The following is a 12,588-nucleotide window of genomic DNA, read 5'->3' on the forward strand; positions in this document are numbered from 1 at the left end:
ATTTTCAGTAAGAGGAGATAGAAGAGAAACCAAGAGAAGCATGAAGCTGACAGCATGGTCAGTTTTAGGGCCATCAAACAGAATTGTTGTCCGAGAGGCATAGACAAGTCTGTAGTAGTTTGGAGTGGGGCCATCAGATGAAAGATAAGAGATGCAACATTTACCTGGCTGCTCCATGGATTATTGATAATCAGATCATTTTCTACAACATACCTTTTACAAATGTAATAGAATTTATTGGCAAATCTAGAAAACCATGAAGATAGGAGATTAGTTTATACATAATCTTAACCTGAGTAGCAAAATAATCTCTTTTCCATGTCATTTTAATTAAATATACAGTACATTTACAACCAGCAATAGACTCATTAAAATGTGAGGTATTTCCATTCTTTTAAAAATACAATATTTTACAGTAAAGTGCATAATAAAATGTCTTAAATGTAAACTAGTTAATTGACATTCATTACTTGTGTTACTGTTTACATCCTTACACTGTGGTTGATTTTATAGTGTGTAGTGTTTTGAATACAAGTATACATTACATAAAGAACACGAGGCTGTATTAAAATAAAATCCAGTGAAGCAGCCTTTGTTAGTCCATGTCAGTATCTTCTCTGTAGTCGTGATAGAGTGTCAGCTGACATACTCCGATACCTTCGCATGGCTAATGGAGGGTCCACAGAAGGGGAGGATGCAGATTGCTGAATGTTCTATGACAAATTGAAGAATAATGCTTTTATATGTGTAACATACTGCTGGGGATACCCAGAGCTGTGAGCTACTGTGTTATCCCTCTGTCTCAGCAAGAGCGAGTTTTGCTGGCTATTAGACTGTGTGTCAGCTGCCTGCTAAACCAGTCTGTCTTCCTCCCGGCAAACTCCTCAAGGCTCTCCCAGCCCAAACCTCACCTAGTAAGTAGCAATCAGTGAACTCCAGCCCCTGAGCTCCTCCGAGATGTTTCTCTGCAATGCGCAGTCCCTACACTGTGCATTCACAGAAGATATTAAGTTTGCTGGTCTGTTAAAGAGTCAATCACACTTTATTAATTTAACTGGGGTAAATACAACCCTTCAAACACAGCACTGAATTGGTTTATAGTAAAAGTAAAACAAGTGAACTAACAAAAGAGCATGGATTATGTGATACCAAATAAAAGAGATAAAGGTAGAGGTAGTTACAAGCATCTAAAAGAGAAAATACGCATCTAAAAGTCTAAAACTTAATCTAGCAAGATACAGTCTTTGTTCAAGATGGTTTCTCTGACCCCCAGTCTCCTTTCCAGCCTTTTACTGGCTGACCTAGTCAGGATCTATCACAAAGATTAAATCACTTAGTTTCTTTGTCTCGTTAAGGTGAAGGTTCAAGATGGAGTCTCTTTCTGTTCCTTATATCCCCAAAGAGGTTGGTTTTGTTTTAAAAGATAGGGAGGCCTCCTGGGGATTCAGTCGTCTATCTCTCTGGAGTGCAGGAGCCCTGTTAATTCTCTGTCTCCCAAGTTCAAGATCAGGATAACACACTGGTTTAGCTTGATAGCTTTGTTTACTGCTAATATGCAAATTGAAGTAAACTCACATGCCTTTGTCTAGGACAGACCTGTTTATCACCTTCGCCTAGGCTAAGCTCTCTTGTCTTAAACAGGTTCTTGTAACATCATACAGAGGGAATTCATAATTTCACATACAAGATTAACATATGCATCTTAGAAATAATATTAATGACCAGTGTATTGCTAGCATTCATATGATACTTCAAAAGGCATATTTTGTACAAATATTAATGCAGTAGTGTGTAAGGTGTGAATACAGGGGTGCCTAGGGTCACAAAATGACAATTTATATTTTATGATGTTTAACATAAAACCAAATTTGACAATATCAAGTGATCTTCTATTTTCAGCTATATAAAAAGTTGTGTCCCTATATCTTGAATTGGGACTTGAGTCTGCAAAGTGCTGAGCCTTTCCTCTGAGGTACTGAATGCCCCCCTCTCTCACTGACATCCATGGGAATTGAAGCAGATCGAACTCTCCCACGGACTTCTATAGAGCCGGAGTCAAACTGTAAACTCTTTGAAACAGGAAATATACCTTATTATATAGTTTGTATACAAAATCACACTAGTATCCTTGGTAATAATCCCTCTGGTACAGGAGAGGGGAATCTGACTTTTAAAATTCCACACATACTATCACGGCTAGAAGGAATGGAGGCAGTTGAAGTGTTCTGCCTTCTTTTACCGTCTTACTTCTGGTATCATTGGATCAGTAGAGGTACGAGGGCTTCCACAGGCACTGCTTTCAGAGATTTTCACTGTTATGCTGTACAACTGGTGCAACTCCCACTAGTGGGAATGTATAGAGGCCTCTTGAAGAATGAGTAACTTTTTTCAGTCCAAATTTTACACTCATTATACATTTTTTGGGTAATAGAACTGGGCGTGAAATATACAGTCATCTGTCTATATTTTTTCTCAATATACATGTAGAGTAAAATAGCAGAGAATACTGAATCACACATGATATTTTTTGAATAACAGAGTGATAAGTTGAAGTGTAAAATCTATGCTTAAGATACTCACTAGCCTATACAATCCTATATATACCTGAAACTGGTATTGTATTGGTTATATTATATTAAAGAAACCAAACTATATAAAACAGGAAATATAAATACTGAAAAAAGAAATATAATGCAGATTAGTTGTAGAACATGAAATGATCTCTGCAGGTCATGAAAATATTTCATTACACAATTGATTATCCTTCAGGTCACAATACAGCACATCTTTTTTCCTTACATTATTAGGAAAAAATAACTAATAAAGGGCCTTATTTGGCTCATATGAGCCTGCAAAGCAACTGTTCTTTGGAAACTTTGTAGGCTTTGTGAAAACTGCTCCAGATTCCAGAAGAGGAATGCTACATTATATTCTCACCTAAAGCCAAGCTTTTCTAAAGCTGACGGGCCAGATACTCAGCTGGTGTAAATGTATACTCAACCTAGCTCCATTGACTTCAAAGCCTGATATAAAATCCTAACAATACACTTAACATTTCGGGCATACAGCTCATTAATTTATTCTGTTAGGCGCTGAGGGTCTCAAATCCAGGTCTGCAAGGTTGCTGAGCAAGAACCACCTCAGTGACACTGCACAGAAGGATCAGATGAACGAACTGTACCTAATGCCCAGCTAATGCCCTGCCTGCTAATTCACAGAGTCAGGTGACTAACAGCAGAATACTGATTGGACACCACTGGGTACATAGGCGCTGACTTTTCATTTTTCCGGTGGGTGTCCCACACTGGCTCCACCCCCGAGCTCCACCCCCACTCCACCTCTTCCCGCCCCCAATCCTCCCCCCAAGACACCCTCCCTTGAGCACCTCCCACCCACTGCTTGCTCCTTTTTGCCTCCTCCTACCTTTAGGGCAGTGAGGGAGGGAGGGGGCAGAGAGGATCCAATGGCAGGGTAGCCCTGCTCAACAGCTGACGGGCAGGACAACCTTGCTCAATAGTTGAGGGGAGGGGCAGCCCCGCTCAACAGCTGAAGGGTGGGGCAGTCCCTCTGAAGAGCTGCTGGGAGCATAGGGCCAGCCACTGAACAGCTGATTGGTGGCCAAGCCCAGAGCCACTGGAGCAGCAGCTCCGGCCAGCCCCGTGGGTGCTGAGCACCCCCTATTTTTTCTCTGTGGGTGCTTGAGCCCCTGAGCACCCACAGAGTCGGCGCCTATGACTGGGTATAAAGTTTCCTGTTCCCGTCCTACCCCTTGTCTGAGCAACTAGTTGCTAGACCTGTTGCTGCCTAGACCCCTGAGATCAAGTCCCTGCTTCTTTGTTCGGCTCCTAATCCTTTTTCCTATCACCATGCTTAGTCCATGCTCCCACTACCAGGCCCTGCACCTTCTTCTTGGTTCCTACTTCCTTGCACTGATGCTAACTGCTGATTCCAGTTTTGACCCTGGGTGTGACTTCTGACTCTGATTCCATCTTAATCCTTGGTGTGGCTCTGACCCTGACCCTGGCTCTGATCCTTAGCATGGCTTCTGACTCTGGCTTTCATCTTTGGTGTGACTCCCGAGTGCAATCCCAACTCCACCTCTGGCTCTGACCACTAGGTCAGACAGCCCTGTTACGAACACTATCCCACGCAAATGACACTCTGAAATTCTAGCAACTCAGTTAATCCTAAAACAAACCAATGTCAATACCTACTAAGTCAGAAAACAGTAAATTTAAATGCTTACCAAAGGAGAGATTATCTGTAAAACACTTGACGTGGATAGGTTTTTGGCAATGGTTTCTTGGACATCTAAAAAGAGTACAAAACTATGATGCAACAATTATATAAAACACATGCTAGAACAAAAACATGAACAACAGTCAACAAGTCAGTACCAACCTTCCTAAAGACTGGAAAATACAACAATTTAACTGCAATTTAACAAGTAAACTATTTTTCTTTGGCCTGAGGGAGGTTGAAACATCTAGTTTATTTGTATTTTTAAAATTTGGAATTGTAAATTAAGCCTGTAGCATCTAAAACGAAATCCAAATTTGAAAAAGAGAAGGCCAGTTCCCCAGAGATGGGATATAAAAACAAAAACAAAAACAAAAAAACCCCCACTCAGAACGAGTTATCCATTTACATGGCCATGTTGAAGGCACACTGTCTTGTAGGTTTAGTCCCAGATTTAGGTTTTCTGTAAAACAAAACAATAAAGGGAGCGGAGATGGTGAAGGTTTAACAAAACCGTGGCATCTCTGTCAAGAATGCTTTTTTTGCCAGCTAAACCTGGCCAGAAAGTTGTCACCTTTTCTTTCAGATATATTTGACATAATGATCCATGTCTTTGTCACCTCCAGAATAGATTACTGCAACACATTCTATATAGAATTACATAACTTGGGGCTAAAACCACTTGGAAACGTCAGGTGGTGATGGATGTTCGTACCCATACTGCAAAGTGGCTGGATTCTGGCTGTAAATTGTCTTGGGATAATTCCTCTTGTGGAGATGAACTCCTTGCTGAGGTAAAGCTGGCAGAGTCGACTTCTGCACCAGCCACCCTCCCCTGCCTCTATTGTAGGGGGTCCATCAGGGGAGGGAAAGGGCATAATGCGGAGGGTGCTGGGACCTGTCAGCTACTTTACCTACCACCAGTGTGGATAGACTCAGAATTAGGGAGCCAGATCTGATGGCTACTCCCTTGTTACACCTAGTGGAGCTTAGATAAAAAGGGGAATTGAGCCCACAGTGTCTGATAAATTTGGAATACAATGTGCAGTAGTTAATTGCACACTAGCAATGTTTTACTTTAGTTTTTGTAATTGTATGGTTTGCAGTCATTACTTTTACATTTCTTTCATTGTTCCCTTAATATTCCTTGTTGGACTTTTCTTTTTTACTTTCTAGTTTTCTTTACTTTTTCTCCATTTTAATTATCTTCTGTCTGTTGCTTTGCTATCTTCTTTAGTTTCACTGTCTCCTGTCTCTTTTCTATCTGCCTCTATGTGTGTGTGTCTCTCTCTTTTTCCTTCACAGTTCATAGAGTATTTTCTTTTCCACTTTTCTGTGTTTCTCATTTAATATCTCCTTCTGCCTAATCCAGAGGACATCATACTAAAACTGCTTCTTAAAACAGAGAAGTCTGAACTGCTGTTTTTCTGGGATCAGTGACTCTGTGCTACAGCTAAAGAGATTCCCAGTGGTTGCAAGATTCCTCTCCTCTGCTTTTGCCACTGCTATGGAAAGGGGAAACCTGAATTCCTGTTCAGAAGTTGTATTGATATGTCATTCAGGCTACCATATCATGTGGGACCAGTCAGCATACACAAGTTTAACGGGGGGGACAAATCCAAATCCAAAAATCTTACTTAGTTTTCACTCAGGCAACACTCCCATTGTTTTAAATGAGTTTTGCCTGAGTAAGGGTTTTGTACCTACTGTTTGGTATGTTTACTAAATAACAAATGCAACAGGACGGAGCAGATGCACCTATAGGTCTTTATAGCTACATAGTTTATGTTTTTATATGTCACACAAACCAATATTTAAAATGTAAGTTATTACTATGTTAATACTATATATCAGGGATCGGCAACCTTTGGCACGCAGCTTGCCAGGGTAAGCTGGTTTGTTTACCTGCTGCGTCCGCATGTTCAGCCGATCGCGGCTCCCACTGGCCACGGTTCGCCGCTCTAGGCCAATGGGGGTGGCGGGAAGCAGCGGCTAGCACATCCCTCGGCCCACGCCGCTTCCTGCAGTCCTCATTGGCCTGGGATGGCAAACCACGCCAGTGGGAGCCGCAATCAGCTGAACCTGCAGACGTGACAGGTAAACAAACCGGCCCGGCCCGGCCCAGCCCGCCAGGGTAAGTACCCTGGCGAGCAGCGTGCCAAAGGTTGCCGATCCCTGCTATATATTGTACTTACTCTGCAACCTTTGATTGAGACGATCAAGTGACTGAAGAATCTTCTGTTCTTCTAGTGACAGTGCACTCATGCCTCGTCGCTGGGCCTTGTTAAGCAGCATGGTTTGTCCAGGTGGTTGCACTGTTTCCATAGCAGCCAGGATTTCACCTTCTGTAACTGATGTACCTGCTAGATTTTCTGCCAGCAAAAACTGGGCAGTGCTTTCTGAAACTAAAGATTTTACAGAGCTGGTCACAGTCTGAACTTTTTCAAATGAGAATATTTTATCACATCTAGACCTATTGCTCATTTTCATGGATATACTGCACACAAAAATCCACATTAAAACAATATTAATGTTGCAAAGTCATGCATTCAAAAGTTAAGAAATGCCAGAATTAAGGTTGCCTGTGCTCCTAATATGGGGCAGAGGAAGATAGCTGGTGGAGGAGCCAGTCCTACCAGCTTTACGACCAGCTAATAGTGACATACTGTGCCTGTACACATAGTTGTCATACACTTAAAAAAAATACAACACTAAAGGAATAGAGACTTTATTTTTTTCATGATGCTCTTCTAAATCCACCAATCAGATATACGTGATATTGTGCTGTGCTGTATTAACTTTTAGTGGAAAAATCTTTATTTCCAGCCAACAGACCATACTTTCTGATTCAGAATCATTGATGCTACAAGGCAACAGCTGATGTATAGTGCAACTATTTTATCTATAACAAAGAATGGAACTGAAATTAACTACTGTACCTTCATCAGAATTAGGGATGCCACTCACAGTTTGCACTGGCTCAAATGCACATTGAAATGGACTTAGCTGGACAGTATGTACTTTATTCTGTAAAAATTGATCACTTTATCAGAATAATATTTAAATATTATTTAAAATAATCTTAACATTTCTGGAGCTTTTTAATGTTTTAGTTAAGATATTTATGTTACTGAAGTTTACAGGCTGTGTGTTTTCAAGTTCAAAAGCTATTTTGAAAAATATGAGCAATTAATAAAGCTTTTTTAAAGTACACAAAAATGTCTATATACCTTCGTGCATATTGTGGTTTCTAAGCAACAGCCTGCACTGGAGAAGTGTGGAGAGGATCCACAGTAGCAAGAGACCCTAGAGGCATTCTGGTTGACTTTTGTTTTACACTTTTACTAGATTGTACTCGCATAGTTTCGTATTTTTATAGTCTCTTTATTGTCATCATTGGCAATTTTTAAATCAAGATTAGATGTTTTTTCTAATTGACAGTGTATACAGGAATTACTTCAGTGAAGCTCTAAAACCTGTGTTTTGCAGGAGGTCAAACTAGATAATCACAACAGTCCCTTCTGGTCTTAGAATCTATTAATCTCTTCTGAATGTGCATTTTGTAAAATCCTCTAATGACTGATTTTGTTTTTAACAACACTTTTATTTATTCATTTATTTTACAAATATTAAAAAACAAGGAGCCCAGTGACTATTAGAAATTTTATTTAAAAGTTCTAATCAAAACTCTGAGCATTTTTATATGCCTATCTGTCTAATGCATTTAGCTCTGACATTAATGACAAGTAGCCTGGTGCCAATAACAGCATCCATGATGTCAACCATATGAGATGACCCTAAACTAAATCACATTCCAGTAAGATGTCACTACCACTACAAGTTTTTACAGCCACAGCAATATTTAATTCTGCTATGTACACTTTATATATACAAAATGATGAAAACAAAATGTTTTTATGCAAAGGAAACATTTATATTTGGAATAAACAATGATGATTAATGAATCTCATAACAGCTGTATGCCTTCTATAAAGATATTTGATAACATTTGGTCTATGTATTTCTGGTGACTGGTTTATAGCAGTAAACCCCCCAAAGAAAATAATACATCTGTTGTAAGGAAAGATAAAGTATTTCACTGTGACAATAGTTAAAAACTATTGAGAATGTGCAGAGAAACTGTTTTTATGTTTGCAGCAATGTTGGACTTTCTCATTAATTTTCAATGGAAGATTCTTGGGACTTGGGACTTTCCTTTTTAGTTTCCTGAAAGTGCTTGTTATTTTTCACTGGTGATGTAATCTGATAGACACGTAAGCCATAGGAAACTTCTGAGTTGATCCAGCCAAGTGATTTTTCTTTGTGAACAAAAGGTTCTCTTAAATTAACAATACATAAAATCAGCAAGTAACTAATTTTAGTACCTTGTATGTTTGCTGATGTTTTATAATACTCATGATAATATAGATCTTGGAAAGAATTAAGTAAGTTTGGCCTCCATCGAATTTAGGCCTCAATCCTGCAAGCACTTCCCACACTTTAACTTTATTCATAGAATCATAGAATATCAGAGTTGGAAGGGACCTCAAGAGTTCATCTAGTCCAACCCCCTGCTCAAAGCAGGACCAATTCCCAGCTAAATCATCCCAGCCAGGGCTTTGTCAAGCCGGGCCTTAAAAACCTCCAAGGAAGGAGACTCCACCACCTCCCTAGGTAACGCATTCCAGTGTTTCACCACCCTCCTAGTGAAATAGTTTTTCCTGATATCCAACCTGGACCTCCCCCACTGCAACTTGAGACCATTGCTCCTTGTTCTGTCATCTGCCACCACTGAGAACAGCCGAGTACTTATTCACATGAGTAAGGTTAAACATGTGCAGGATTGGGGCTTTGGTTTGGCCTTCTCAAAGTTTTCATAAATCTTATGACATGAAATTCTATTATGTGTAACTAGTGCATGCAATTTCCATTCTCAACTAAAATTCAAGGTTAAGGTAAAATTCTCCTCTCTGACCATCAATGTAGATTTCTGTTGTACATTCTGCATTCGTTTTGCAGGGAGAGCTCCCGTATACCCATGGAAAATTCATGTGCAAAATAAGTGCAGATTATTCAATAGTGCTCTACAACAAAGATCAGATAGAAATTTTTTCCCTAAGATATTAGCTGCATGCCAGTTCAGTGCTCCAAATACACATGAATGCCATACAGGCTCTTCTTGGCAGCATCACATATCAGCACTCCATTTCTCTGTCCAAGCCACTCTCTTGTTAGGTTCAAACTAGCATTAGAGGAAGGCAGCAAAGGAGAAAGGCCACATGCCCCTAAGAAAAGTTCCAGGCTTGGGAACTGGACTACCATAAGCATGGATAACAGAAGGAGATATGGGTTGAGAGAGAGGGAAAAGTTGTGAGGAGGCAAAGAGATTTGAGGAAAGTAGGGAGAGAAACAGAGATTGAGGGAGAAATAGAGAAAGCAGTTGAAAAAAGGGAAAAAAGAGAAAATTGTGTGAAAATAAAAGGGAAAAATGAAAGTGGGAGATGATAGGGAAAAAAAGAAGGGAATAAGAAGTAAAAACAGAAAAGGGGAAAAAAAAACCCCAAAAGGCACACAAACTTTTGAACTGGTACATATATATTTAATGTATTCATATTACATGCTTTCCCAGGCAAGAAAAAGAGACGAAGGAGGGAGAGGCTTCAGCTGTGGTCCTAAAGGAAAAGGGCAGAAGAATCATGAGGATGAGCACAGTGCTGGGAGGAATGAGGGAAATGTAACTGCCTTTTTACTTTGTTAATCGGGGTACCGCATGAGTTGTTACACATATTTGTCTGTACCTCTTATTTAAGCGAGCTGAGAGTGTGCACCAGCCAGTTAGATTGCTATATATATTTATGTTCAGCTAGGGAGTTGTATGGCTAGTCGTCGACTGGCTGAAGAACATTAAATATTTTCTCTAAGACAATCAGAATGCAGCAGGTCAATAGCAGGACATTGAGTAATTCTCACATTATTGTATCATTATCCATCAAACAAATCAATGTATCTGCATCAATCATTTCTTAAAGTAACTAGTCATAGAATCGGAATCTCCTGTTTTAAAATTAACATCTTGACTTTACTTCAATATTTATTTTCCATTATTCCTCCAACAAGTATACAGCAGTAGGAAACTATTATTCTGTGACAACCTTTGACTGACATTTTCAGTTCAACATCCCAGAAATTGATATTTACCAGTGCATCATAAGTGGATCTCCTTCCTGCAGAGGCTACAATTTGTCTTCTCTGTTCTAAAAGAGCTCTACGTTTATTTTCGCTGTTGTCGGAAATTTGCTTTCGTCTTGTAACGGGAACAGCGCCTAAAATGAGAAACACAAAAAAGCAGCCAGTATGTAAAGGCATGCTAAATACAGAGGTGCAAAGATTATTGGCACTTTGATATTACAGTAGAACTTCAGAGTTATGAAGACTTCGGGAATGGAGGTTGTTCGTAACTCTGAAACGTTCGTAACTCTGAACAAAACATTATGGTGGTTCTTTCAAAAGTTTACAGCTGAACATTGACTTAATACAGCTTTGAAACTACTATGCAGAAGAAAAATGCTGTTCCCTGCCCCTTTTTATTTTAAGTCTAACACAATACTGTACTGAATTTGTTTTGGTCTCTGCTGCTGCCTGATTGTGTACTTCTGGTTCCAAATGAGGTGTGTGGTTGACTGGTCAGTTCGTAACTCTGAGGTTCTACTGTATAGTGACTGATCCTCTATAAATACCTAAGGTTGATGAAAATATAATAGTTAGCTAACTTCCGAGTTACTTTTGTGATACAGCAATGTCTAATGACATGCCAAACAATAATTCCATTTTATAAGATAGGCAATATTTAGGAAACTCCCTTAGGGCCTGACTATCCCGGGTAATCAGTGCTTCCTACTAAGGGCTGCATGGTCTCAGCTCCCATTGGATTTAATAGTAATTAAGAGAACTCAGCACATTGTAGGGGCTGCTCACTAGTTCACGGAATTGAATTTACTTGACTAAGTTTCATCCCATGAGATTTTACTACCACTGCTGTACATATTAGAGCTCCTCAGCTATATTTGTTTTTGCCTTGCTAATTTATGAGTATTTGTACTCATTTTAATGTATTTAAAACAAACAAACAAAAAAACACTACAGCAATTTTCTTCAGATGCATAAGCCTAAACTAGATACTATACTGCAAACTTAATTCAGTTTTCTTCAGTGTTTTAATACATTTTCAAAACTCAGCCTCTAACCTACACCTGTAGGGAAACATACGTCCGCACATGGAATCTGCAGGTGCAAATTGGGAACTTGCATACCCAAACAGATATTATATGCCATTTTGTACTTACAGTTATTTGATGTGAAAATGTGGGTTCTGCATGTGCAATTATATGTGTGCTTGACCATTTTTTGTGTACACAATTTGGTAAGGTTTTGAAAATTTGCCCCAGAATGTCTTTTGGTGCTTTTAACAGCATTTTCTCTGTCGTTTTTACTACAGTGATATCTAACAAATAAGGTCTCTTACCATTTGATGAAGAAGAGAAAAATCCATTCATTCTAGATGATTTAAAACTGGTCAGAAGGTTGCCACCATCAATAGTAACATGGGATATATTAGCTTTAGTAGATTGCAAATTAGTGCTAAAGGAATTATTGTAACAAGCATCGTAATGCCGGAAATCACCTGAAATGAAACTGAATGTAATGAAGTTGTATTCATTATATACTGAGGAACATTAAAAATTTTAAAATGCTGAGTTATTAATCAAGTAATACATTTCTGAAAAACAGTGAGAGTTGGAAGTGAGCTTCTTGATCTGCACCAAGATTAGTTTCATTGGTAAGTAAGCCAAGATGTACACCTCTACCCCGATATAACGCGACCTGATATAACATGAATTCTGATATAATGCGGTAAAGCAGTGCTGGGGGGGGGGGGGGGGGGGGGGGGGGGGGGGGAGACCGGGCTGCGCACTCCGGTGGATCAAAGCAAATTCGATATAATGCGGTTTCACCTATAACGCGGTAAGATTTTTTGGCTCCCGAGGACAGCGTTATATCGAGGTAGAGGTGTATTTGGATCTATGAAGAAACTATGGACTAAAGATTTGGTGAGACTTACCCAACACAGTAATAGAATATGTTAGGACTCGATCATTCAAGGTATTGAGGACTCTATCCCTATAAAGCAAAGCACGTATGCAAGTGTTTAACTCTGAGCATGTGAATTAGTCCCACTGACATCAGTGGTACCATTCCAGTGCTTACTGTTAAGCATATGTTTAGTGCTTTGTTGGATAAGGGCCAGAGTTCTTAGCACCATGTAGGATCAAACCCTTAGGGAATACTATG

The 12,588-nt window shown here is 39.5% G+C and overlaps 1 protein-coding gene across 3 annotated transcripts in view; it reads right to left on the minus strand.

The window, feature by feature from the left end:
* Positions 1 to 246: 246 nt before the first annotated feature.
* CEP126 (centrosomal protein 126) overlaps positions 247 to 12,588 on the minus strand; it is a 54,625-nt gene continuing 42,283 nt past the window's right edge. The window contains exons 7-12 of one of the 3 annotated variants that reach the window (XM_054015596.1): positions 11,762 to 11,920; positions 10,438 to 10,562; positions 7,179 to 7,266; positions 6,435 to 6,644; positions 4,247 to 4,311; positions 247 to 713 (exon numbers count right to left, since the gene is read on the minus strand). In XM_054015596.1, coding sequence (XP_053871571.1) covers positions 606 to 713; positions 4,247 to 4,311; positions 6,435 to 6,644; positions 7,179 to 7,266; positions 10,438 to 10,562; positions 11,762 to 11,920 — 755 coding nt within the window. In that variant the 3' untranslated portion in view covers positions 247 to 605. The other 2 variants (XM_054015595.1, XR_008443522.1) reach the window with 2 other exon arrangements.

This window comes from Malaclemys terrapin, chromosome 1 (genome assembly GCF_027887155.1).
Source record: "Malaclemys terrapin pileata isolate rMalTer1 chromosome 1, rMalTer1.hap1, whole genome shotgun sequence".
Lineage (NCBI taxonomy): Eukaryota > Metazoa > Chordata > Testudines > Emydidae > Malaclemys > Malaclemys terrapin.